This window comes from Lytechinus variegatus, chromosome 3, assembly GCF_018143015.1.
Source record: "Lytechinus variegatus isolate NC3 chromosome 3, Lvar_3.0, whole genome shotgun sequence".
NCBI lineage: Eukaryota > Metazoa > Echinodermata > Echinoidea > Temnopleuroida > Toxopneustidae > Lytechinus > Lytechinus variegatus.
In genome coordinates, this window is record NC_054742.1 from 6,968,038 (window position 1) to 6,995,940 (window position 27,903).

The 27,903-nt window shown below is 35.2% G+C and overlaps 1 protein-coding gene across 2 annotated transcripts; it reads right to left on the reverse strand.

Annotated features, from left to right (window-relative positions):
* Positions 1-1,220: 1,220 nt before the first annotated feature.
* On the reverse strand, positions 1,221-26,714 carry LOC121410101 (hemicentin-1-like). 2 transcript variants are annotated; one of them, XM_041601971.1, is made up of 14 exons: positions 26,404-26,714; positions 24,710-24,836; positions 23,779-23,877; positions 19,082-19,228; positions 18,793-18,843; positions 15,684-15,857; positions 14,077-14,256; positions 11,457-11,567; positions 9,914-10,061; positions 6,961-7,061; positions 6,271-6,428; positions 4,676-4,877; positions 3,857-3,904; positions 1,221-1,397 (listed from the first exon to the last, which is right to left on the reverse strand). In XM_041601971.1, exons 2-14 carry the CDS (start codon positions 24,813-24,815, stop codon positions 1,264-1,266), a joined length of 1,659 nt encoding a protein of 552 aa, XP_041457905.1. In that variant the 5' UTR covers positions 24,816-24,836; positions 26,404-26,714; the 3' UTR covers positions 1,221-1,263. The 2 variants fall into 2 exon arrangements, with proteins under 2 accessions (XP_041457905.1, XP_041457906.1); XM_041601972.1 differs by lacking the exon at positions 18,793-18,843.
* Positions 26,715-27,903: the final 1,189 nt, after the last annotated feature.

Consider the following 27,903-nt stretch of genomic DNA (forward strand, 5'->3'; position numbering starts at 1 on the left):
TTGAAACAAATGTTATAAGAATAGATCGATAATTACATCGTAATTACAATTTATGGCTGTCAACCCAGTTATTAAGATCACATTGATCAATCTATTTGATATGTCAGAAAAAAATTGAACCTCTCATCTCCTGATTGCCGGTCAGTGACTTGACCACCATGCCATCACTGGTCCATGGCACAGTCATGATGAAATAAGAAAAAAGCCATCACTTCCTCTGATTTAATATGACATGCATTCTTATCTTAGCCTGCCATGGACAATGAAATAGAATGTTAAAGGCTTGCTAGGGAAGTTTCATTATACTGTAAGTACAATTTATGGCCATAAATCATGCTTTCAATATAATGAAACTTTCCCCAGCAAGCATTGCACGTCTTTAATTACTCTGAAATACCAGTTGACATGGAGGCACAAAGGGTCAAAATTCAAATGGTTATCTAATACATTTTAAGAATCAAATGCAATATCAAAGTATACAATGTGAAAACAGCATTCAGCATTGTGTCCTGGTATAGCAAGGTCAGTATAAGTTGCATATTTTTTTATAGATATTACTGTATCAATAGTTGATGTCAATGGGAATTTGAAGTGTGTGAAATATAATGTATTCTTGAATAAAGGATTCATTTATGATATCTTTAACTATTGTTTATTCATTTTTATGAAAAAGTTTGACTGTCAATAATGCTCCCGTAGAACAGACACAATATAAAAAAATAAGTGGTTACACTAATCATACAAACATATTTTCCGTGCAGTACATTCATTTTCTACTATTTGGTGAAAGTACATGTGATATGGTCCAATAATCACAAAGATATGAACATTATTTCAATACATATCAGGGAACCTCTCCGTTCAAGTTTTGTATTACGTATAATGAGTATTCAGGACAAGAAATGTCCATTGAGTTATCTTCCACATGGCTAAACATGACTGCAGACATGCTTGCGTCTTGACAGGCATCAAGTTAAAGGCAGATCAGCTAGGCCATAATTTAGTATAGAAAAGAATCTTTCAACATGTAAGGATGAAAAGATTAGATAATGTAAATACATTCACAAACTAGAAAAATGTATCCACATTTTTTAAAGATAAGATCATGGATTGATAAAATGTTTAATTCATTTCCTTGTAGTTACTGTTTAGTATAAATGTAAAAATGTTTTTATTCATTTCCTTGTAGTAACTGTTTAGTTTTCTATTTTTTAATACAGATATATGCTTATTTTATTGAAATCATTTTATCATTTTATACATTTATCTGTATTGAATACAACACTGAAGAAGCAAGATAATGATGGTAATAAAAACAGAAGATGGTGATAATGGTATGATAGCATCATTTCTAACCACTCCCAAGGGTGTCGGGATTGTCGCAAATGCATCATGATCTGAAATTAAAAATACAAGAAATGAAATAGTAACATTATGTAACAGTGATAGACAAATTGATTTTCTGCATGACTGGAGCATGTTCCTGGTCTGATTGAGATATCCCAAATTTTCCTTCATGTTTTAAACTATGATGGCTCCAATCAAAATTTGACAAATATACTGTGCATTGATATTCTTCATAACATAAGACTTAACCTACAAACATTATACTGGAACCTAAGTTGCTTGGAATTACAATGTTAAAGCACCCAAGAACAAGTCTATTTAAAGTATTGCACCAAAGAGTATTTAATTATCCTTGAACCATGCTTAAGATGTTGGTCATCATTCGCACAAATTTTGAGGTGACTGCTAAATTAAATACTTTATTGTCAGTAGATTCGAATTGATATCAGTCAAACAAATGCAAAATATGTTCTGGGGGGAAGAGGGTTCAAGAAACCTGTACAAGGATGCTTCCTAGAATTAAGACTACCGATACTTAGAATAAGTGTCGTAATGTAAATAAACTTGAAACTTAAATATCTGTACATGATAAGTATAAGACCGATCATTAAAGGCATAGAGGTATATTGTATTATACTACTCACTAGCGTACCTACGGGGGGGGGGGGGGCAGAGGGGGCAGTCTCCCCCCCCTGACAAGTCACAACCCATGCAAAATACATATCCCCCCCCCCCCCCCCCGACGAGCTTAAACCTTTTTTTTTGCTTGTCAAATTTTTTTCTGGTATGATTGAAGACCTTTTGGATTGAAGACTTTTTTTTTTTGCTTGCTTGTCAAATTTTTTTCTGGTACAAATGAAGACCTTTTGTATTGAAGACTTTTTTTTGCTTGTCAAATTTTTCGACCGGTTTTGTCCCCCCCCCTTTGGAAAATCCTAGGTACGCCACTGGTACTACTTGAGTATTAGATTAGAGTGTGAAAAAGAAGACAAAATTAAGCACTTGTGAAAAGGAGAGAGGAGTAGAAAGAGAGACAATATGGGAGGGAACGTTGATTGGCTCAGTATGACTAGTAGGAATGTGGCATACCCTGCACAGATCCGGAGCAGGATTAGTAAACACCTCAAGACTACACCCCCAAAACACATGATTGAGAAATAGTGATTGAAATGTTTATATAATAGGCTTGTGTATTTGAATAAGACCAAGATACTCATGCTATTCATGCTCTCTCTTCTCTCTCAAATTAGAAATGTTTGAGGAATCCAGGGATTTTTAACAGGTACTAGTATGGTCCAAATTAAAACGAATAATACAATGGTAGAAACAAATGTTTTGGTGGCAAATAAAGTGCAAAAATTAAGTCATGTGGAAGGAAAGAAAAATGACTAAAGTAATATGTATCATTTTGTATGACACTCATTATGTCTAAGAGAATTTTAATGTGATTGTGTATGTTAAAGTGCTTCTACCTTTTTTATTCTTCAATTTGTGCATGAATTCATATTGAAATGAAAAGATATTTTGGAAAACAAAGTGGTACATAAGTCCACACCGTGATTAGTGTAAATCATGTTTGACATAATGAACTTCAAAGTTAATATTTATCAGTTGACTATGTATATAGCAGCCTCAGATCTTTCATGCTCTATGCATTCATAGTAAATAGTGGTAGTAAAATATGAGCTGTGATTGGCTAGACTGGTACCACGTGACCTCCCTTCAAAAAGTTACATTGTACATATGTACTACACAGCTTTCGATTTTTGGAGGGTAAAACCTGTGTTAAATGAATGGGGGATATCAATTTATGGCAATGTGCATTTACATGTAGCCAGTAAACCCTGCACATCTTCATTTACTATGCACATGCAATGTGTTGAATCTTAATATTTATAGTGACGTCACCTTGACCCTTTCAAGGTACATTATGGATTTTGGATGGATGTGCAATTGTACGAATGTTTGACATTCAGCCTCCCATTTTAGTGCTCGCGTACAACAAGCTAAGTAGGCGTTGTACGATTTACTGTAATTTATAGTGAATGTTCTATCATACAATATTACTAGACTATACACTGTTAGAAAAAATAAAAGAAGTTCCTGCAGCAGAGTCTCGAGAACACCTGTAATCTTACCGAATTTCGTAATAATCATTCTGTAAATTCACAAAACAAGAATTTTTCTGCAATTTAACAGAACAGGTCTGTTTAAAAAGGGGAAAAGGGTGTTTTATTCAAGGAAATTTGTAAGATTCCATACATCAAATACCAATTTCCTGTAAGATTACGCAATTCGGTAAGATTACAGGTGTTCTCGAGACTCTGCTGCAGGAACTTCTTTTATTTTTTCTAACAGTGTATGAAATCAAAATATAGATTATCCCTCGTGCAGGTCTATTCGGCCTTGGTGAAATCAACCTGCACTCGGGATAATTTTATATTTGCCATACATATAATCCAGTATATTGTAAAATAGATTTTACACTATTTATATAATATATACCTACCTCTCCGTACTTTTGACATGGTTGGAGAAGGTTCAGTCACATAATCCTCTGCAACAGTAATAAATAAAGAGAATATTTTAGCACTGTCAGTGAAACATTGGTTTTTAATCAGATTGTAGAGAGGAGAAAACACATAGAATAGCAAGATATAAGCATAGTTATCAATGTATACAATTTTTTTTAGATATGTATGATACGGTTGGGCTATGTGGGAGTGTCAGTTATCAACCATAATATTGTTTGTAGGATATAAAATTGAATTGAATAAATAATACCACTTTGTTGATGATTACCCGTCTACATTCTTTATCTGATTAAGATCGAGATTTTCAAATATCAAAATATGTCATTTCATGGAATACAGGGGAAGAGTGTGTCATAGCATTGACTCATCATTATCCCCGTTGGATATAATTCTTTTCTGAAATTAAGAAAAAGATGATTACTTTTGATTCCTGAACAGATCCCCCATAAGCTAGTAATAAATTGTGATTATTACTGATATACACATGAAATTTCATTCAAATTTTTGCTCTAAATCTCTTCAAATGAGGCATGTGCTTTTTCAAAAAGTTTCTCAATAAAATGACTGGATAAAATTGGTTTCTAATACAATTTCTGATGTATCTTTTCTTTTCCTTTTTTTGGTGGGTGGTGGGTAAATCTTATTTTTTATGCAGTGACACTATTGCGATCATAATAAAATCAAACTTATACTATTAGCTCATCATGAATAACATTTTAATGATATGTTATATTTCAGCCTCATTATCATACTAAATGTTTATTTCATTAGTTGAGAACGTTAAGAATACTAACCGAATGATGTAGTAAAATTAAATACAGTACATTCTCCCTTTCCGTACTGGTTAAAAGGGCATAGGGTAACTTTATAAGTGCTGTTTGAAGATAGATGACGTAATGGATATGAATGGTATTCCTCATGCTTTTTAGTATAATAGGTGTGTCTCATCGAATCCGGAGGATAATATCTTATCCTTGGAGAGCCTCCATCAACTTTCTGAAGATTTAAAAGAAATATCGCATTATGACTATCTGGCTAATGTGTACCATAAATAGAGCATTCTTAGCCCTATTGAAAATGTATTCGAATTGATGATTCTCTTCTTTCATTCCGATGACAAGAAAATTCCATTATATATAGCATTTCTCAGAATAAAGGAAACCAGGCAGGCGTTTTATGAAAGGACTTGTTTTATCCGACAAGTCTTGTTTTATCCAACAATTACTTTAATATCAGTACTCCTCAACCAATCAAAATCAAAGAAAGTTGTCAGATCTAACAACTGGAAGAGCCGTGGTGTAATGGTTCTGACTCTCGCCTTAAAAACAGAGGGTCTTGTGTTCCAATCCCTTCGCGGCCTACTGTCCTTTGGCAAGACATTAATCCACCCTTTGCCACTCTCGACCCAGGTGCTAAATGGGTACCCGGTAGGATGCGAAATTCTATGTAGTATGCCTTGCAATTTAGTCTTGGAACTCTTGTTGGAATGCTCCCCAGAGAGTGGAGAAGATGCGTATGTGGGCATGCAAGGACCCGATGACCGGGGTGATAATATGGTGTAAAGCTTTGGGCCATTATGGGAAAAGCATTATATAAAATAATATTTTAAAATATTTATGAAACACCCCTGATTTCACAGCAGAAAGTATTGGCTCATAATTCTGTACCTTAAGAAAATTCCAATATTTTTATTTTATGCATTGTTTTCTTACATTTCTGATATAAACTAGAAAATACTGCATCAAACAAAGTAACCCCAAACCAAAACAAATCTGTAATAATAATAATAATATAGGTATATTTACCCAGGGAAGCCGCTTCAGTTCTGAAAACTGTTCTCCCAGCGGGCCCTGCTATTATTATTACCCCGGCCTTAGCTTGGCTGCCTAGGCGCTCAAAGCATTCAAGGAATTTCTTCCTACCGGGTTCCCATTCATCTCACCTGGGTTGAGTGCCGGCAGCACAATGTGGATAAATAAATTTCTTGCTGAAGGAAATTGCGCCATGGCTGGGATTCGAACCCACGACCCTCTGTTTCAAAGTCCGAAATCCACTGGGCCACAACGCTCTGTATTACAGAGCAGTCCATTATTTTGATAATTCTACCAATTAATGATCCCCAGTTTGGTTTGTTATATCCCAGGTGTTATATGATGTGTACATAATACAGGCAGTCTATCAAGTTATTACCACATCAACTGAATTAGTTTATTATTCTGCATTTTATCATTTTTTAGCACTTGCTTTTCTTCACAGCACAATTTAGCTCATTTTTTTATCACCTGATATTCATATGTTCTAAAAGTGTATTTTTTTTTCTCTGCCTTTGTCCTATTGATTTTCCATGGGTGTTTAAAGTGAGTCACATTTTCTGATGACATGCACCTACCTCTTTTACTACTTTCATGCAACTGATTAAGAAGTAATCTACTGTCAATTGTTCTGTAATTGCATCTTGTGGTACTTTACTAGTTCTCCATCTGAGTAGATAGACGTTCTTCATTCTTCCATTAATACCACTCACGACCTCAGGTTTCATCGGTAGACCTAGATAATTGAATATCAATATTTTCAAAAGATGGATTTGTTGGTTCTGGAAATTGTAGATTGTTACATAAAGAGAGTAACAACATAAATTTTACATTTGTGCATTTGCTTTAGGGGAAGTGAAGTCCTACTTTCAGTTGAGTGTATATAGCTAAACTTATAGTTACATATCAAAACATTTTTAATTATCCCGATGTCAAATGTTTGGGCAAGAATACATCAATTTTACATCATTTTTAAAGAGGAATAGTAGAGATGACTAGAGTTACATCACCCAGACCTCTCTTCTTAGTTATTTCTTTCCTTTTCTCCATTTTCTTGTTTTTTCTCCTTTGTGTCTCTATTGAAAATCACAGGGTTGGCCCTGCCTTTTGCAGTACCGCCCTGCAGATTTATCGATGCTTTGCACATGTAAAAAAGCAAAACATATATGCATTTGTAGAATTCTTAATATTATGATTAGAGTCAAAGGAAAGAAATTATTTGAAATTTTAAAGTTTCAAATTTGAGAATTATAAGTTATTAAGAATACCTGTGACATTAATGTGCGCTCGAGCAGATCCAAGAAAATTTGTGGCAACACAAGTGTAGGTACCATAATTAGTCTCCGGGTTCAAAGATATGATGACATAACTTGAAGAGAACAAAAATATCAGTATAAGGGTGATACATAATGAATAATGATAAAAAAAATCATAATAAATCATAATGAAGATGAGGACAGTGACTCATTGTTTCTATGATTCTACTCTTTCATACCTCCCTCCTCCAGAGTCATCATTCTCTAGCTCATTATTATCATTATCATTATTTTTGTTATTGTTACTTTTATTGTCATTATTACTATAGTTATTGTTGTAGTAGTAGTAGTAGTAGTAGTAGTATAAGTAGTAGTATTAGTAGTAGTAGTAATAGTAGTAGTAGTAGTAATAGTAGTAGTAGTACTAGTAGTAGTAGTAGTAGAAGGAGTAGTTGTAGTAGTAGTAGTAGTAGTAGTAGTAGTAGTAGTAGTAGTAGTAGTAGTAGTAGTAATATAAATATTATTAGTAGTATAGTATTAGTAGAAGAAGTAGTGGTAGTAGTGGTAGTAGTAGTAGTGGTGGTAGTATAGTAGTAGAAGTAGTTGTAGTAGTAGTAGTAGTAGTAGAAGTAGTGGTAGTAGTGGTAGTAGTGGTAGTAGTAGTAGTAGTAGTAGTGGTGGTGGTAGTAGTAGTAGAAGTAGTTGTAGTAGTAGTTGTAGTAGTAGTAGTAGTAGTAGTAGTAGTAGTAGTAGTAGTAGAAGTAGTACACCACTACCCCCCCCCCCTGGGGGGGCATTTCCACTGACAAGTGGATAGTTACCATGCACGTCCACGCATGGGGTCGATCTCGAAAAGCACCCTAAACAAGTATTTTCCATATTCTGATAATGCACCCCTTATATTGGCGTGTGAAACCATATTGGAAATAAAACGATACCCTTGGCAAGTATTCCCTGAATTAACTCCTTAACAAGTACAGTGATATTTTAATTGTAATACATCACGGACGTCTGTTATATCTTTACCTACATCATATAGTACGGTCACACCTCCCACACCTATCGGACTCTAAACATGTAGTGTTGACTGCAGAGGCGTATCCAGCCTTCGTAAATAAGGGGGGGGCGGAATTTTTTTCAGCCATATTTTCCCCTCATCGGCAACTATTTTCACGTTTTGTAAATCATGAAAAGGATGAGTAATACAGGATCTTCCTACATTGATAATGCGAGCACAAAGCGTGAGCAGAAAATTTTTGATATTGTGATCTGAAACTGGATAATGATTTAAATAGAGAACATGTTGAGTATCTGCCCGGAGTATCTGACTAAACATGCGCGCGCGTGTTTCATATTTAGACCTAAAATCTAGGCATTTAAATACATCTTTTATCATGAAAATCAAAGCGAGGCGCGAGCTTAAACTATATTATTTGATATTCCGCTCTGAAAAAAGAGTCAATTTCAGCTTTATTATATTTCACACACTTTGTAGGAAAATTTTGAGGTGGATACGGATCGCACTTTAAAAATATCTGATATTTTTCATTATTATTATTATACTTTCACTTTTGACATAGGACCGGGACATCCTTAGGACGTGTCATCGTGTGAAAATTATGACTTTCTTCCTATTCCTCTGGCTAAGTGAGAGGTGATTTCCAACCTGATTTGTAATAATCTTGAATATAATTTTCTGTACAGGAATATTTGAAATATGTTTAGTTATTTATATATGTCAACATGTACAGAAGAAACTGTGTTGAAAATGGAAATAAACGAATGAAACAAAAGTGACAATTTAATTATCAAATTAATATCTTATTTATCAAAATGAGGGCGCGAAATCTGATAATATTATGGCCTGAAAACTGGACATTTCAAGCACTTTTGAATTATGAATAGGATGCATCAGTTGATATATTTTTAATCATTAATTCGAGCGCAAATCGCGAGATAAAATTTTTGATAAACTGTCATGAAAAGGGATTTTAAGTAGTTTGTTGTATAATCAATATTGAGACATACTTATCTCGCCAATCAAAATTCGAGCGTGCAGCGCTAGCTCGAATTTTGAAAACTTTATGGAATACACGAAAAAAAAAACAGGTACCTGATCAATCAAAATTGCGAGTGCGCAGCGCGAGCAGAAAATGTTAAAGCATAAAACTGACATTTTAATAGGGTACTTTTTAAAACTCAATTTGTAAATCGCACAAAATAATGAAAGATTAATTTCCGAGGTGAAATATGTTTTGTATTTTGACTTCCAAACTTGATATTCAAGCTCCATGTTGAACAAGATATGTAAATCACCTAACAGGCAATGCGAGCGAATATTTCATATATAGTGGCATGAAAGAGATTTTTTATTTTCCAAATCTTATTTTATGCACTCGTCTTCTCTTCTTTATTCTCCACTCTTTTCCCTCCCTTGTTTCCTTTTATTTCTTTTTTTTTTTGCTCTGCCAGTAGGGGGCCCTGGTCCCTCGTCCCCCCCCCCCTGCATTCGCATATGGACTGTTGGGGCAAATTGTACGTCCTTTATAAAACATTTTAGTCTTTTTATACTCTCGCAAATTTGACCCTTAACATGTAGTTTTCCTAGCGAAATAGATACCTTTTTTAATTATTATTTTAGTGTTTTTGGCACCCTTACTACATTACATACGTAACGTGCCCTATCTTGGAAAAGACATCCTTTTTACGTGTTTTGGAGGTCGCACATGGTATCCACTCCTCAATGGAGCTGCCCCCCCCCCCGCACCACTACTTCAACTACTTGTTCTCCATTAACTACCTCTGCTAATACTACTAGAATAATTCAACCTCTCAGGAAGTTTGCCTCATTATGGCTAGATTTCTAAAAGGTAGAGGTAGGATGCACTAAAAATAATAAGAAAATGGCATGATGAAATATTTATAAATGGGTTTCGGTTTGGGGGCACTTACGACCCGGACTTACGAATCAGAATCTGGATAATCTATCATCTTCCCATCTTTTTGCCAGTGAAAGCGGGCCCTGGGAATGGCGTCAGCGCTGCATTGTAGTTGAAGATATCTTCCTTTAGCTCCGCGCAGATCAGTTGACTTTGCAAGAACTCGAGGGCGATCTGCAACCATAAAGAGAGAAAATATATATCAGAAATCAGCTGTGGGTATTCTACAATATACAGGCAGAGATACGAGAGAATGGTGAGATATCTGGTTGAGGGATTCCGTAAAATGGAGCAAATTCTTTTCTCTAGCTTTCGTGAATTTGTTAACTTATTAAATCAATTATCCACAACTACATACACATCGATCTCTTGCTCGAAAGTCCATGTTTCAGGCACTTGATACAAATTTCATTACTTCTTGTGAACTGCTTCAAAATAACCCCCATCAAGGGGCATCGATCAATTTTTCAGATTGGGGCGGGGGGCCCAAATCATAAACTCACCCACACACACACATATATAGGCCTATATACATATGACTTATGAGATAGAGACACATATCTCACCAACAGATTAATGCCTTTGCCCCCCCCCCCAATATATTAATTGGTTGGGTAATCGCTTCCCCCCCCCCCCCCAGGATCGATGCCTCTGCCTCCATCACTTTTTACTAGTAAAATACCTTGCACTCTTCATTTGTAAAATGATATGTTGTAATTACTGGGGCTTTTTTTTAGCTCATCCGGCCCTAAGGGCCAGATGAGCTTATATATGCCGTGGCGTGGCATCCGTCGTCTGTCTACAATTTCAAAATGCTTCTTCGTCATTTTAAGTCCGATTTCATTTCTGTTTGCTATGATGATAGCAATTGGTGGGGATTCAAAAATTCTACACAGAATTTCGAAACTTATTACATACGCTGATTTATGCGCATTTTTCCTAATTCACAAAAAATTCTTCTTTATTTGTTGACCAATTTTTATTTTTTTTTTCATCCATCTGGTAGAGCTACATGAGGGTCACCAAATTTCCACACAGAATTTTGAATTTTTTAATAGAAAATTATGCTAATTTATGCGAAATTTATTCATTAATCACAAAAAAAATATTTTTCTCCTTCATTTGTTGATTATTTTCAACTTGTTTGCTTTATATGATAGCTGTAGGTGTGATACAGGATTTTAACACAGAATTTTAAAAACTCAATAAATATGCTCATTTATGCATATATTTTTTTTGAATGCTTATTTATTTGTTGACTGATTTTGATTTTTTAGGGGGTTCCATCTACATGATCTAAGAGCTACATGAGGTTCACCAACGTTCTACACAGAATTTAGACATTTTTACTAGAAAATTATGCTCATTTATACAAAATTTATTCATAAGTCACAAAAAATGCTTCTTCTTTGTCATTTATTCATCAATTTCAATTCTGTTTCCTCAATTTATTTGACCAATATAATTCACTACAGTGTCAACTGGGCTGAAATTAAAAATTGTGTTAAATTTCTTTGCGAGATACCGGACGAGCTCCACATCATCGATGTGCTAGTTTTGGATACTTACATTGTACTATCAGTATGATAGTCTCACTAACATCACCAAGAGAATTTTCACTGGTGCATGTATAAGCTCCACTCTGATTAGGCGAAACATCAAGAAGTTGTAAACTCTTATCTGTTAATTAAAAGAAAATCAACAATGAAAATACATCTGACATGTTGAATAAAATATATGTATATTTGCTGATTTTAATTTCAGTCAGCTGATCGCTTTTTTATTTCAAAGGTCTTGTAATGTAAGTAGAATGTATTGCGATATGTATTGTCTGCACGAAAGTTGGAATGTAAAAAAGTTTAAACGAATCAAATTAGTTTGGACTAAGAAAAGCTGAAATGAAGTCATACCCTATATATGCTTCAAACCAGTCCTGTTTTCTCAACAAAGGTTAAATATTCTTCAAAGGAAATATGTACATACAATTAAGAATTAACTATCTAACAAATGTAAAATGAATCTTTATTATATAATAATAATATGTCCATTTATATAGCGCAGTTACTATGTGCATATACTCAACTGCGCTTTGATACTTGGTATCATAGTATTACCCCGGCTGTAGCTAAGCCGCCATATCAATAGGCGCTATTTAAAGCGTTCAAGGAATAAATCCTACCGGGTCCCCATTCACCTCACCTGGGTCGAGTGCAGCACAATGCAGCACAATATCTACTGTATAACTAAATTATTTTCTGTACATTCTTGTTCCGAGGGTCACTGCCAGTGAATATAGCATCCGCGAAAATCGTCCTTGAAAAAGTTAAGGAGGATTCATGGGCAGGCCTATACACTTATATTGTGCAGCTGTCCCAGAGTCGCACTCTGAACATGGTAGGAATTGTTTGTTTTTTTACACTCAATTCGCTCTCCGCGCCTACCGCGAAAAACACAGGAAAACAGATTCAGGATTAGGAATCAACATGCGATCTAGCGTCAGTTGCACCATAAATTGTCGCCCCGCAACAATTTGTGCAAAATCTTTACACTACAAATTGTCGCCTCATTTAGGCGACAATTTGTGGAGGAGGGGACACCACATATTGTCGCCCCATTAAAAAATAGGTCATGAAGAGCTGCAAATGCAATTAGATCATTTGGCTATTAGAAGAATTGGGCATTAGACCAAGCATAATCATGTTTAATCTTTTAACAAATAGAGATACTCATCATCCTACTTTAGAAATTATTAATTAATGAATTATTCATTATTAATTAATCAATTAATTATTATTATTGTTATAGATATTTATGAATGGATACCATCCCATTACGGCATTCACGGGAACGAAGTGGCAGACCTTCCAGCAAAAAAAAGGAGCATTGAAAAAGAACGAGTTGAATTACACATTCCATAAAGAGAAATGGAAAAAAACATTTATAAAGAAATCTGACAGGTTCAATGGGTATCCTCATTTAAAGACATTTATTTAGCATCCAACTCAACGTGGCCGCAGAAACAATCAAGGTCTCATTCGGTTTGAAGAGATTATGATTGATGCACCGGTCAAGACTTGGAGAATGTATATTGAATTATTATCTGTATAAATGCAATCAACATGAAAATGGTCTATGGTCACAATGTCAGGTTCCTCAGACAATAGAACATCTTTTACTACAATGTAAGAAATAAGCAAATATCAGATCACGCAACTTTATTGGGAAGAAATGCAGATTATAAAGCCATCCTGAATTATGTGAAAAACAAAGAGATTCGAAAAAGAATATATTCCACTGATTTCTCTCCCTCTCTCTCTCTCCCTCTCTACCTTTTGTTCTGATGATTATCATGTGTGATGTTAATTCTTAGACTACTAAAATTGAGCTTTGACCTAGCTTCTTACATGAGTTTGTATACTATGAAGTACATTAACACCCAAAAAAAATCCGTTCTAGTTCCGTGCCGTTTGGTACAGTTTATATTGGATGATTCGAGCCCGGATGGTTTTGCTGTACACAAACGTGGCCAAATTATTTCCAAACACCCCCTAAACGAGTTTCTATCTGTGTGCAAAATAACCCCCTAAACTAGTTTTTCGCGGGCATTATTTACACATTTAGACCCCTAAACAAGTTGTCGCCAGAATATGACCCCGACGAAAAAGCTTGGGGAGAAAACATACACCCTAAACACGTTTGGCTATATAGTCTTTAAAAAAAGCTTTGGAAAAAAAACATATTCTAAATACGTTTCACCCTGCGATTGACCATTGACCAGTCTTTCAAAACCACCCCTTAAAAAATAAATCGGTGTTTTCGATACACTTAACGAGTGCACGCGCGTTTTTTTTTTTTGGGGGGGGGCGCGGTCACGCGTGCATGTGTACAACAATATATTTGACGTTGCAAATTACATACTCTGTTCGTGTTTTAGGCCATCGTTTTCGGAGTTTTTGACACTCCATACGCGTTCCGCGCCTACGTGAAAAAATCCACCTTTTGGCTGTGACCCCCCCCCCCGGCCCCCTGGGTTCTTGTACAAACTTAGGCCTAATGATTAACTGAACGTATATTTGAACGAACGTTATGACTCTTCTCAGTTGTTTTTTCTCTAATTTTATTTAAATTTACATGTGGTAATATTGAATCTTGACCTTTTGACATGAATAAATTTAGGATTCACACTTACTAACACAAATTCCTAATTCTGGTGCATCATCTTTACGCCATGTGATATAAGGTGAAGGGGAACCTGATGAATTACAGTACAATGTTATATTCTCCGTCTCGTTCACAAATATTTTACGAGGGTGGTTGGGATGACGGAATGGAAAGTTGTTTGGTAGGATATCCTTGATTTCAGGCCGATCTAAAGAAAATAAAACACAGGGGATGAGAAAATATTCGTGATTGTTATGATCATTAAGAAGAACAAACGTAAACATCTGATACCAGATGGCCTAAAAGTGAAGTGATTTTTCACTTCGATCTTATTCCCCGGTCTTATTTAGGTCATTATTCATTGTGTCCTTTCCGTCCGTCCCGCGTCCGTCTGTCCCTCCTTTTTTTGACTCCCAACAAGGAAGATGATAAAAATCATAAACACGAGAATACAATAATCAGGCATGAAATAGACTAGACCTCTAATATTTCTTTCAGTTTGTATTTCCCATTTTCAGATTTGTAATGGATGTTCCAAGGTTCCAACCTAATGCTATTTTCTTTCTGAACATGCTCTATAATTATGTTGCGATTTCATGAGCCGGGTTAGATAATTTCCCTATAGTCAGAGCATGCAATTCCGTGGTCAGATTCTTGATGATCAAAGGGGGTTCATATTCCATGGACAGTGCAAAATATACAGCAGTGCTGCATGCAAACTTGGAAATGGGCTAACATTCAAGATCGTGCTTCACTGTCTAGTTCTGCGCATTTAAGTAGATTAGAGCGACATTGTGGGACGCGTTGTTTTTCAGACTAGCTCCATTTTGAAGCTTTTTGTACATTTAAGGATGCAGTTAGGTCCATTTGCGTTTTTAAGGTACATACAAAGTTGTACCCTTTAAAGATTTTTCACACCTTAAACGCGAAAATCCATCCACCCCAAAAGGTGCAAAAATTCGAAGTTTTGATGGGTGCAAACAAGAACAAGGAGTGGTTTTTGCACCTTCAACACTTATCGTGCAGATTGCATCCAAAAGGTGCACGCTGATTTAGGGTGCAAACTTATGTAATGTCATAGAAGGTGAACCAATATACAACTCGGGATTACAACCCTCTTCTCTCCCCTGAAAATCCTTTTACTGCCCAATTCAAGCAAGAGAATAATTATTAATCAAAACGAATAGTTCAATGGGTGCCAAATATGACTGTATTCTACAGTTAACCATGTTAGTTATTAATCATCTAACTTTTGTCGATAAAATCATAAATTTTGGTGCGTTTTACCTGTTGTACTGACTAATTATCTTTGGATAAATTATCACTTGCATGCATGCACATTATCCATAAACTCATCAAGCTAATATTGTAGTGAAATCCTGATACCATTGCGTCGATGCTTGTTTATTAACTATTGTTGACCTTGGCGAGGCCTTTGTCCATGGTAATCATCGTGGTAATAAGCTCCAGTATTAAAATAACTACTAATAAAATAATTAAAAAGGGTTGATTGATGACTTGCATGAAATCAATTTGAAATGATTTAAACATATTATAAATGTGTCTTCCACTTCATAACTTGATGAAACTCATCATCTGTATTATGTATCGAACATGGGAAAATTGTCTACTTACATGATACATCAAGCGTGAAAACCAATTCTTCTTCTCCCTCTGATGTTTTGAAAGCACAGCTATATCGACAAGCATTAGATCGATGTACACGAGGAAACCACAGACTATAAGATGTCTTTGTCATGTTCAAGTAATATTTTCCCCAAGAGTTATTTTCCATAGCGATGACATGTTCTGTAAATTGGAAAGAATTTGAATTGACAAAAGAAGTCAGTGAATAGATATCAAAATTAAAGGGATTGTCCGGGCTGAAAATATTTATATCGAAATGAAATTCATAGAGCAGAATACTGAAATTTCATCAAAATCGGATAACAAATAACGAAGTTATTGAATTTAAAGTTTATCAATATTTTGTGAAAACAGTTATACGCGCATCGTCATGAATATTCATTAGTTGGGCTGATGATGTTCCATCCCCTCTTTCCTTTTTCTTATGTTATTACATGAAATCATAAATGTTTCCTTTTTCATACATGTGTAAATGATGTGTCTCCATCATGATGAAATTAATTGCGGCAATAAATAACTTTAAATACACTTTAATAATCAGTTGTCAATCCAACTGTTTTAGTTCTTGGTATAAAATTATTGAATAAACCTCATTTCATACAATAAAATATTAAAGAACAAGTGGGGATATGACATCATCAGCCCACCTAATTAATATTCATAAAAACATGCCTAAAACTGTTTCACCGGAATAATGCAAATCTTTAAAATTCAATATTTTGTTATTTGTTATCCGATTTTGATCAAATTTTTAGCATTTTGCTGTGTGAATTTTGCTCTATTTATTATTTCCAGCCTGGACCATCCCATTAAGATTGATAACTAATCAAACAGGATGTTTATTCAATTCATCATGTTCATTATATTGGATCATTTTGATTATATGAGCGAAATAATTATGATTTTATATTAAATGACTAATATTATAGCAGTGGGTATTCCTCGCCATTCCAGATCTAAACATTGAATAAGCTTCACCTTGACAATAAAATAACACACAATACCAGAAATACAAAAACATTTATGAAAAGAAGACATTATTAAATTATTTCAGCAGCATTTAAATTCGCCTTCAGTCCTTGAGTGTGATAATGTGATGATTAACGCTGCAAGTCACATTGCCCCTGCGGCGACCGTACGGCGAGTAAAAAAAAAAACAGCCGTTTTATTCATTTTTATTCAAACCACCTATATGTAGTTGATGCAAAAGATGTTAAAACGGTTGTTTTCGACTCACTGTAGAGGAAATGTGACTGAGGTATTTTTCAGACCACCTACGTGTAACTGGTGAAAAAAAATGTTAAAACGTCCGTTTTCGACTCGCCATACAGCTGCCGTAGGGGGAAATGTGACTGCGCCATAAGTGAAAATAAATGATGCATTTAATTTCTGGTCAAATATCCATTTAAATAAATATTTCCACTACGCCACGGTACCCTATATACAAAATATGGATTTTTTTTAGCTCCTGAAGTATACATACTGTAGGTGGAATGAAAACGAATATTTCTTAAGTGATTGTCAAGAAAGGGTACACTCATGCTGCTCGTAAATATGTTTCTTTTCTACCTACCTGTTTCTTACGCAATGATACAAACTGTTCAAACAAGTTTTAGAGTAAATTTGCTCACTAGATTCAGAGATCATTTCATTTTATTTTGTGCAACAATATTTTGTATATATATTTCAAAATATTCCCATTTTTCTCTTCATGCCGATCGATATCATCTTGCTTAGAAATATCTCATTCTCACTTTAAACGATGCTGCTAAGTGCACGTGAAGAGGTGTTGCTGCTAGAAAACTCTCCTGCAAATTTTCTGTTTTTCTAAAATATCAATCTCAAAGACTATAAGTACGCCCCAACAGCGAATTGATTCGAACAAAATCAGATAAGCGTCACACTAAATGAAATAAGAATCGGATTTGAAATAACATCAGAATGTGCGGTTTAATTCAGTTGATGCAAGCCAGAAATGCCCTCACAAAAATAATGTCTCCACTTTGACTTAACTATAAGTTAACAATAACACCGAAAGTTACGGTATTAATAAGTCTCACCAAAAAAAATAGTTACAGGCCCATCTTGATCAGCATGCAAATGAATGAGCCTATGATGTCACGCCATCACTTTTTTGTATTCTTATGATATCAAATATAAAATTGAAAAAAATTAAAGAATAAATTGTAAATATGATCTAACTAAATCATAATGAATATTGTAATGATAATGATTTTTCATTTTCCATGAGGAACTAAACGAAGTTATCATTTAGAAGAATTGAAAATATTCTTTAAAATTCTGACTCTCTTCTTACATGTATATGTGCATACATTTTAGCCATGCACTCTTTGATATTTTGCTAATTAGCTAACTTTAAAACTTATTCCTAATTTTACATCCGATTTTTTATAAACCTAATGTGTTGTTCGATCTGCTCTATTCATTCAAAATAATTATTTTCATCTGATGACTTGACCATGGAGCTACTTGACTATAAGTATTATTGTAACTAACCATCATCAGTATTGTTATTATTATTAATATGATTAATACTATTATAAGTTTTATTATCATCGTTTTATCATCATGAATATTATTATTCTTATCCTCATTGTTTATTATTGTTATTTTTGCGACAGTAATAGCTGAAATTGACATTTGGCATTGTTAAGTAACAATTACTAGCTGAAATTTGTTGGTACATGAATCAATAAATTTGTGATAAAAACAAGAAACATTGGTTACTAGGTGTAGTCCTATTACTTTACACTTTATCATGCACATAACGGTTATTTTAGCTAAACACATGATTGAATAAAATTAATGAGTTGACAATATCAATGAATTTATTTTAAGCATTCTCATAAACTGAATGTACATGCCAAGATGCATTGTTATATGAAAAACAAATACGACGATATGATGAAAGAATATAATGAAACGGTTATCGATACCAAAACACATTGATAATATTAATCACAAGTATGCACGTAGATGGAAGAAAGAAGCGGGATGTATTCTATTTTCGTTCATCTTCATCTAAATGGTTGCCGATCAGGAAAATGAGATGCTCAAACTGCCAATGAATACTGACCTGTGTCATTGCCTATGCTAATAATTGGTTCTCGCAATGCATTTTCTTTGCCTCGAAGTTCAAAGGAAAAGAAAAAGAATAAAACAGTCGCATTAGAGCAAAAATATTATATTATACAATACAGCAATAGGGTTTTTTTTAATGACAAACAACATTATATTCAGAGTAGGATACTAAACATCGAAAATAATGAACTCACACAATAAGTACTGCTTAATCATGCTTGCATGTACAACATCTTTTATAGTATAAAGAAAGCTGAAATTGATATGAGATATGATAAACATACTTTGCCCTGAATCGTACTTGTACCATAATCTCTTGTTGTTGATCCCTAAATTAGCAATCTCACAGTGAAGAGAGACTTCATTTCCTTCAATGGCTCTTATCTCTGATTGCGTTTCAGTTGTGATGAAATGCGGATCGTCTCCAGATGCTTGTTGTTGAAACAAAATGTTATAAAATCTCTATTTATTTGGTTTATAATTGACTTTTATATGAAGTTAGTAAATACAAGTAATGCCAGGATAGAATCATGCTAAATCGTCTATTTTGAAAAACGTTGACGTATAACAATTCCAAAACATACTCCAAATTGAGGTGAAGTAATGCCTCAGTCACTCCAGATAGACAAAAGCTATGACAATATTACCAATATCATACAATATTGGTTGGCTTGGAGTTGGCTTGTTAGTGTGACAGTACCATCGAACAGGCAGAGCAGGGACAAGTTTTATAGAAATCCGATGAAAATATAAATTTATAAAAATAATGAAGTTTCTTTACTAAAACTGTAATAGAGGTTGTATCTATATCGAAGAACTGATGTGCTTTTTATTCTTCGGTGTGAGAAAGACATTTTTTACATTTGTATTTTGATATCATTTTTTAATGAAAATATGTGATATTTATGATCCAGAAGTGAAAATCATCCTTCTTGTAAATCAAGACATAATAATATGGAAATAAATGAATAGACACATTTTATGATTACAGTAACGAATTAATGAATGACTTCTAAGGCTCACCTATTTGCTGAAAGGCATTATGTCCTATGTCCCGTTTGACATAAGAATGCAAAGATGCAATAATCTATTATTGTGTTTTCCCCTTTTGCTATTTATGTTTTTACGTTACTAATCCATATTTTATATAGTATGCAAATCAATTTGATCTGCATAACTTAAGACAGTGTAACGGATAAAACTTCTTCATAGCGATCTGTATGCTTACTCGCTCGAATAAAGATAAAACAAATCATCTTTTTGTATAAGATTTCCTGAATCTCAAACGCTTTTTAGTTTATATTAGATTTCACTCCTGCGTCATATTGGCTTGCTATTCATTTTACTGCGGTAAAAGTACTTTTAAAAGTACCATTGAACCATGTGATGCGACCGTTTTGCGAATCGAGAAGCACGTTCGTTAATTACCTTTTGTGTTATTTATTATACGGCAATAAGTGTCAGATGTATAACCATATAACGGAAGTCAGCTTTTCCACCATTTTATAGTCCAGTTCAATTCAGTTCTCGTATTGTAGATTTCTGCGGTAATACATATATTTCAACTGACTTATTTTTTTTTAAGAATTGTTGAATTCTTAATAAATTTTGCTTAGCTATTTATTAACAGTGGGTATATATACAAAATATCCCGCTGTTTATAAGTTTATACAACGCTGTGTACTAAAACCTTGCAGTAGCCTACATGTTCAACGGTTTAAACAACCGTGCTTAACTTATTGAGAATTGGGAATCAAAACAGAAAAACATTGTTGTTTAAACTGTTTTAACAACTACTGTAAGGTTCATATAGTAATCAGCGTTTTTACTTTGTACATAATTATGCGAAATGATACTTGTGTACTGTTCTGTCAAGGGTTAACTAATACATCATTACGAAAGAAACAAATACCACGTTTCATGAAGTGTATACATTGCCGGAATTATTATGACTACACAATATTTTCTGTAGTCTGGTTTGTTCAGAAATACATTAACTTAATGAGCTAGCTTCCGTTCCTTACGCATATGCCATTGAAACTACTTTAGCAACTAATTTGATGATTATAAGAACGGAAATGAAATGAAACGAACCAACTCATGTGCACAAACCGTGACAACTCCCTCTATACAAAATACCATTAGGTGATTACAAACAAGGTCATCAAGAGGCAATCTAAAAAAAATATATAGGCTTCTCTGTCATAGAAAGCATCAAAAATATAAAATGGCATATATGATAAACGTCTGAATATTTAACACTGCATGCACGAAATGAACTTTAACACAAACATTTATATAAAATAGATATGCATGCTAATCTCAAATACATCGGGCACCTTTGATCATCTCATTGAATTAGAGATTGACATTCAGTTCAATTCAAAATAGATTTTGAGGTAAAAAAATCTTAAAAAGCGGCATGCGGCCGAATGACAGGTGTTTGCAATACAGATTGAAATCAATAAGACATAACATAGTGCACAACACTTTACAACATAATGCGACAAAGCAATAAGATAAACAAATATATCGCAGAACATAACAGAAAATGCGCTAAAACGGAAATTACAAGGTTTTAGAAGCAATATGAGTCAAAATGAGTCAACATAATCGAAAGGTAATCGGCCTGACAATGCCTGGATCATGCGTTCAATTTACTAGAATATAAGTGGTAAAGCGTGGATTAATCCAATATGTAAGAATCTGGAGTAGATTTCGATGACCCAAAAGTGGGGGCGAGTTGGGATGATGATAAAACAAATAATGATATTGAGGAGAGGATGTGGGCATGTGTAAGCTTGTCTAAATTATGGGCTGGATGAAAAGTGTGTGGAGGGTGTGGAGCGTGTGTGAGGTTGGGTAAATAGTAAGGAGAGGGTGTGGGTGTGTGTGAGGTTGGGTAAATAGTGAGGAGAGGGTGTGGGTGTGTGCGAGGTTGGGTAAATAGTGAGGAGAGGGTGTGGGTGTGTGTGAGGTTGGGTAAATAGTGAGGAGAGGGTGTGGAGTGTGTGTGAATTTTGGGTAAATAGTGAGGAGAGGGTGTGGGTGTGTGTGAGGTTGGGTAAATAGTGAGGAGAGGGTGTGGGTGTGTGCGAGGTTGGGTAAATAGTGAGGAGAGGGTGTGGGTGTGTGTGAGGTTGGGTAAATAGTGAGGAGAGGGTGTGGAGTGTGTGTGAGGTTGGGTAAATAGTGAGGAGAGGGTGTGGGTGTGTGTGAGGTTGGGTAAATAGTGAGGAGAGGGTGTGGAGTGTGTGTGAGGTTGGGTAAATAGTGAGGAGAGGGTGTGGGTGTGTGTGAGGTTGGGTAAAAGTGAGGAGAGGGTGTGGAGTGTGTGTGAGGTTGTGTAAATAGTGAGGAGAGGGTGTGGAGTGTGTGTGAGGTTGTGTAAATAGTGAGGAGAGGGTGTGGGTGTGTGTGAGGTTGGGTAAAAGTGAGGAGAGGGTGTGGAGTGTGTGTGAGGTTGGGTAAATAGTGAGGAGAGGGTGTGGGTGTGTGTGAGGTGTGGTAAATGGTTAGAAGAGGGTGTGGAGTATGTGTGAGGTTGGGTAAATAATGAGGAGAGGGTGTGGGTGTGTGCGAGGTTGGGTGAATAGTGAGGAGAGGGTGTGGGTGTGTGCGAGGTTGGGTATTAGTGAGAGGGTGTGGGTGTGTGCGAGGTTGGATAAATAGTGAGGAGAGGGTGTGGGTGTGTGCGAGGTTGGGTAAATAGTGAGGAGAGGGTGTGGAGTGTGTGTGAGGTTGGGTAAATAGTGAAGAGAGGGTGTGGGTGTGTGCGAGGTTGGGTAAATAGTGACGAGAGGGTGTGGGTGTGTGCTAGGTTGGGTAAATAGTGAGGAGAGGGGTGGGTGTGTGCGAGGTTGGGTAAATAGTGAGGAGAGGGTGTGTGTGAGGTTGTGTAAATAGTGAGGAGAGGGTGTGGAGTGTGTGTGAGGTTGGGTAAATAGTGAAAAGAGGGTGTGTGTGAGGTTGTGTAAATAGTGAGGAGAGGGTGTGGAGTGTGTGTGAGGTTGGGTAAATAGTGAGGAGACGGTGTGGGTGTGTGTGAGGTTGGGTGAATAGTGAGGAGAGGGTGTGGGTGTGTGCGAGGTTGGGTATTAGTGAGAGGGTGTGGGTGTGTGCGAGGTTGGATAAATAGTGAGGAGAGGGTGTGGGTGTGTGCGAGGTTGGGTAAATAGTGAGGAGAGGGTGTGGAGTGTGTGTAGGGTTGGGTAAATAGTGAAGAGAGGGTGTGGGTGTGTGCGAGGTTGGGTAAATAGTGACGAGAGGGTGTGGGTGTGTGCGAGGTTGGGTAAATAGTGAGGAGAGGGTGTGGAGTGTGTGTGAGGTTGGGTAAATAGTGAGGAGAGGGTGTGGGTGTGTGCGAGGTTGGGTAAATAGTGAGGAGAGGGTGTGGAGTGTGTGTGTGAGGTTGGGTAAATAGTGAGGAGAGGAGATGATTGCAGTGGGGTATGGTTTTGGGCTGGGTGTTAAAAGAGGAAACATTTTTGTATCGCAGTCCCGGGCTCTCATTAATATGCAATGTTACATGACGGTATCACATTCCCTATATAATTATAACTTTCATACATATGTGTATGATTTATCTCCCGTGTAACAAAATACGTTGCAGCAATGATTGTTTACTCATTATATCCGAAGTTCTGTTCTTGGAGAAAAATGAATAAACAAATTCATGTAATGAATACAAAAGAATAAAGGGTATAACATCATCAGCTTGCTAATTGCATTTTATGAACACATGCTTAGCGCTGTTCTCCGAAATTATGCAAACTATAAAATATCATAACTTTATCATTTCTTGTCCGATTTAGATGGAATTATAGCATTATTGTCTGAATTTACCTTTTCTGTTCAAGTCATATCAGTTGTCACCGCAATCCATAACACTATCTTCTACTGGCTCACCGCAATCGCTAATTCATGCTATGAATCTGGTAATGTATTGTGATGGTGCGTGCATGGGTAGAGTACTACTTACGAGGGGAAGAATCATGAAGATCGTCATAAAAATGTGACACCTCGGCCGCAGGTAACTGAGACCTGGTTATTTGGCCGATGTAAGGACACAGTGATTGCTCTAGCATTGAAGAAAAATCATGCAAATTCAGTCATTTAAAAAATATAGCAGAAGTTACAAAGTGTTACTCGGTGTCTTGTGCCACATTGTTATATCTTTGAAGTGCAAATTTCACTTTAAAATCATTTACAATTATACAATAAAAATGCTCTTTAGAAATAATCATCGTCATCCCTAACATAGGCATCATAAAAACAATGATAATGCCAGTCTGAATGATAATAACAACAACAGTAATAATGATAAAAATAATGATTATAATAATGTTTTATTACAATAAATGTTTGGTTTGTATATAGCGCTCATGCCTAAACACTCAACAATTATTGCAGTTTTAATGTCTTTCCGGTTTGGCTTCATGAATAAAAAGTAAATCTTTCAGAAAAAAAACATTCCTTTGTTTTCAGAGAGTTTAATTTTACATGAATATTACATATTGAAAAATAACGATTTTTAAAGTTATGATTATTGATAATTAATAATGGCAAAGGTCAATAAATGATAAATCATTCATGGTACGAGTGCAAAAAGTGTGTATTTTCAAATCAAATGTGAAACAAAACGTCATAGAATTGGTCTTTTGATGAACTTTACACCAAGTAAGCACGAAATTTTTGTACATACTACAAAGTTATCTTAGGCAATTTTCAAAACCTATATTCCTTCTCGTATTATAAATCACCATAAATTACATGCTTTGAACGGATACATAGGTTATTTCTGCACTCTTATTTTGATTTCCTTTCTGAGACAGAATCTATGATTAATACATTATATAGATTAAGTAGTTGCACATAACTGCATAGCATTGATATTTACTTGGACTGCTTACCTTGGCAAGAGGAGAGATGTATTAATAAGATAAGACGTAGAAAAGACACCAACATCTTAACGTTCATCCTTTCATAAATCAGTTGAAATCCTTCTAATTTAAACATTATGCTGACACATCTATCAATCTGTAAAAAATAAAAAGGCATTGTATACTTAGAACCTTCCAACGATTTATTTGTAAAGAAAAGTCATGTTGTGCGAGATAATCGTTTGGTATATGTTCATCCAATTCGGTTTCAATATCTTGTAATGCAAGAAGACGTGCCGTAAAATGACAACAGGTGGGTGTTTCATAAAGCTGTTCGTAAGATACGAATGACTTTACGCACAACTGGTAACACTTTCTCATGCCAAGTGATATATCCCCATGTAATTAAGTTAGGACCTAAGATCATCTTCCAATTGTGCGTAAAGTTGTGCGTAACTTTACGAGTAGCTTTATGAAACACTCACCAGAAAACTTCATTAGAAAACCTATGTATAAATGCCCGGGGTAAATGCCTATATATATACACTTATAAAAATATAATTCAACTTTCATCGATCCTCTGTCCTACAGGGATACTCCAGGCTGAAAATAATACGATTTGAACAGATAGGGAAGATTAGACCATCAAAACTGAAAATTTGATCAATATCGGACCAAGAATAACCAAGTTAGGCAATTTAAAGAGTTGCATTATTTCGCTGAAACAGTTCTCGGCATGTCTTCATAAATATTCAATGAGCAAGCTGTTCTTTGTATTTTATTATAAGAAACTGGGTTTATTCAATTTGTTTCCTCCAACAGCTAAAAAAGTGGATCGACAACTGATTTAGTGCATTATGCATATTCATTGTTGTAACTTATTTCATTATAAGGCAGACACAATCATTCACATAATGAAAAAATGTAACAATTATGATTTCATGTAAGAGAAAGTGTGGATGTTACACCATCAGCCCGTCTTATGAATATTCATGACAAGCGAATAACTGTTTTCACAATACATTGCTAACTTTTCATGTTTATAACATTACAAGTTGTCATCCGATTTTGATGAAATTTTCAGCAAATATTTTCAGCCCAGAGTACTCCTTTAATCATGCATGTACCATCAAAGCACCTCATTTTCTTTATAATTATACCCTATATTGAAAGAAATATATTATCATTATTATTTTAAAAAATGTTTAAAAGCTGCAAAACTGGGGACGTGTGTATAGTGCTGATTTCTCTCAATTCTACTGATATAACGTATAAACAGGTGGTTTATTATCGGATGATTGCCGCTTGATAATATATTGCTCATCTCTGATAATTCATATGCTATTCTTATATTGTCCTGGTTTTTGTTATAATATTGGAACAGAAATTATCGAGCATTTGCTTTTGGAGCCCCTACGCTCTGGATAAGCTCACCCCTGGAAGTTATAGGAACACACCATCCGTAAACAACTTTCAATCAAAACTCAAAACACATCTATTCAATTGATAACAATAATAAATATTTTAAGAGTCCTAAACAGCGCACTAGAATATAGTTTAGTGAATAGTCTTAGGTGCTTTATAAATTTGTATATTATTATTAACTTATGACAGTTGTGTTCTACGAACCCCAAATATGTAAATATAAAACATTCCAATTATGCTTACCAAACATCGAAATCCGAATGGCAAGAACAAAAAAAAACTATTAAACCAAGAATTACCTCTACGGAAGATCCTCTGGCTTCTCAGTCGGTCTGCAATTAAACCATGGCAATGCTGATAGTGTTATAAAATGGATCTATTTATACCGGCATCAACAAGCTCACAGGCACAGGCTAAAATTCTTCTCCCAGCTTTATTCATCTAATGACTGATCATACAGTCCGGGCAAACAGTAAGGTTTTCAGAAGTGAAGAGAAAAAAAACCCGCTTGATAAAAAAGTGCCGTTCTGCCATCTTTCTCTCATATGCGCACACCCTCACACATAATATGCTCAACCAAAACACACACTCACGTCTACCTCTACCTCCCTCTGTCCTTCTGTTTGTCTGTCCCCCCCCCCCCTCACACTCTCTCCTCCTTCTCTCTCTCTGACTCTGCCTCTCTGTCAGTAAATTAATTTTCTCTATTTTCCTAACAGGCTTTTTTTCCCTTCACACTACTATACGTGATAATGGCTACATGCAATAGAGAGTGTGGCTGCCATCGGTTGAATTAATTAATTAATCTAATAATAATCATCGGGTGTTAACACTCATTCTTCTGTCTTTTCAGTTGACTCATAGATAAGAATGATCGATGGTATAATACATTCAATAGTTTCAAGGTGAATTTTGATGCTGCTAATTTCTAAACGATATAGAGGGTGAAATCAATAAGGGTAACTGAGATGAAGGGAGAGTGGGTAACATAATGTGTTGAACTGAATTGGTATCACAAAAAAGCAATCCGCCCTTTCATACGGTAAAAGAATCGCAATTTGAATAATGATTACGATTTTTAGCACGTGTGAAACCAAACTAGACCATGATCAGAATCACGAACGCTATCACAATCACGAATTCAAATTCTACTCAGGAGGTGAATTTCAATTAAGTTTCAATAAATTTACGGTACGAACTTTGCGTGTGAAAGGCTTGACCTCCAAAACATCTTTTGGGGCGGAGCTTACGTGAATTTTTAAGCACTTCAGTAGATGTTTAGTTTGTATTTGCGATGCAGTGCTTTGTTTGGCAAGTCACAAAGGACACATAGCGCCTTCGCTGGGGAATTCGAATAGAAATTAGTTTTCGAGTGAGAAATTGCCTTTTCACACGTAAATCTTGAACCATCATTGTAATGATGATTGCAGGCGTTCGTGATTCTAATCATGTTCTAATTTGGTTTTACTCGTGCTAAGACATTCGTCATTAGCCCGTTATTTTTCACTGTAATCATCATTCAAATTACGATTTTTTGACCATGTGAAAGGGCTGCGTGTGAAAGGTCCGAAGATTCTAGAGACGAATTGCAATCATCATTACAATGATGATTCAAGATTCACGTGTGAAAAGGCCAAATGTCTTATAAAATACATTCGTCTCCACTGCAGATTTGAACTTGTGAGTGATCAAACCATGTTTTTTTTAGTAATGTATGGTTTTGGTTTATATTCAATTAGTCTATACAAGAATTATCATAATCTAATATTCCATTTTTTCTAGTATTTCTATTTTGTATA

Bases quoted from the DNA above. Each gene is read 5' to 3' on its own strand.
- LOC121410101 (XM_041601971.1), bottom strand. From the start codon at position 24,815: ATGTTTAAATTAGAAGGATTTCAACTGATTTATGAAAGGATGAACGTT. The intron at 18,844-19,081 runs GTATGTTTATCA...TTGAACTTCGAG, and splicing joins CAAGTACGATTCAGGGCAAA to GCAAAGAAAATGCATTGCGA. The intron at 1,398-3,856 runs GTAGGTATATAT...TTTTAATTTCAG, and splicing joins CATGTCAAAAGTACGGAGAG to ATCATGATGCATTTGCGACA.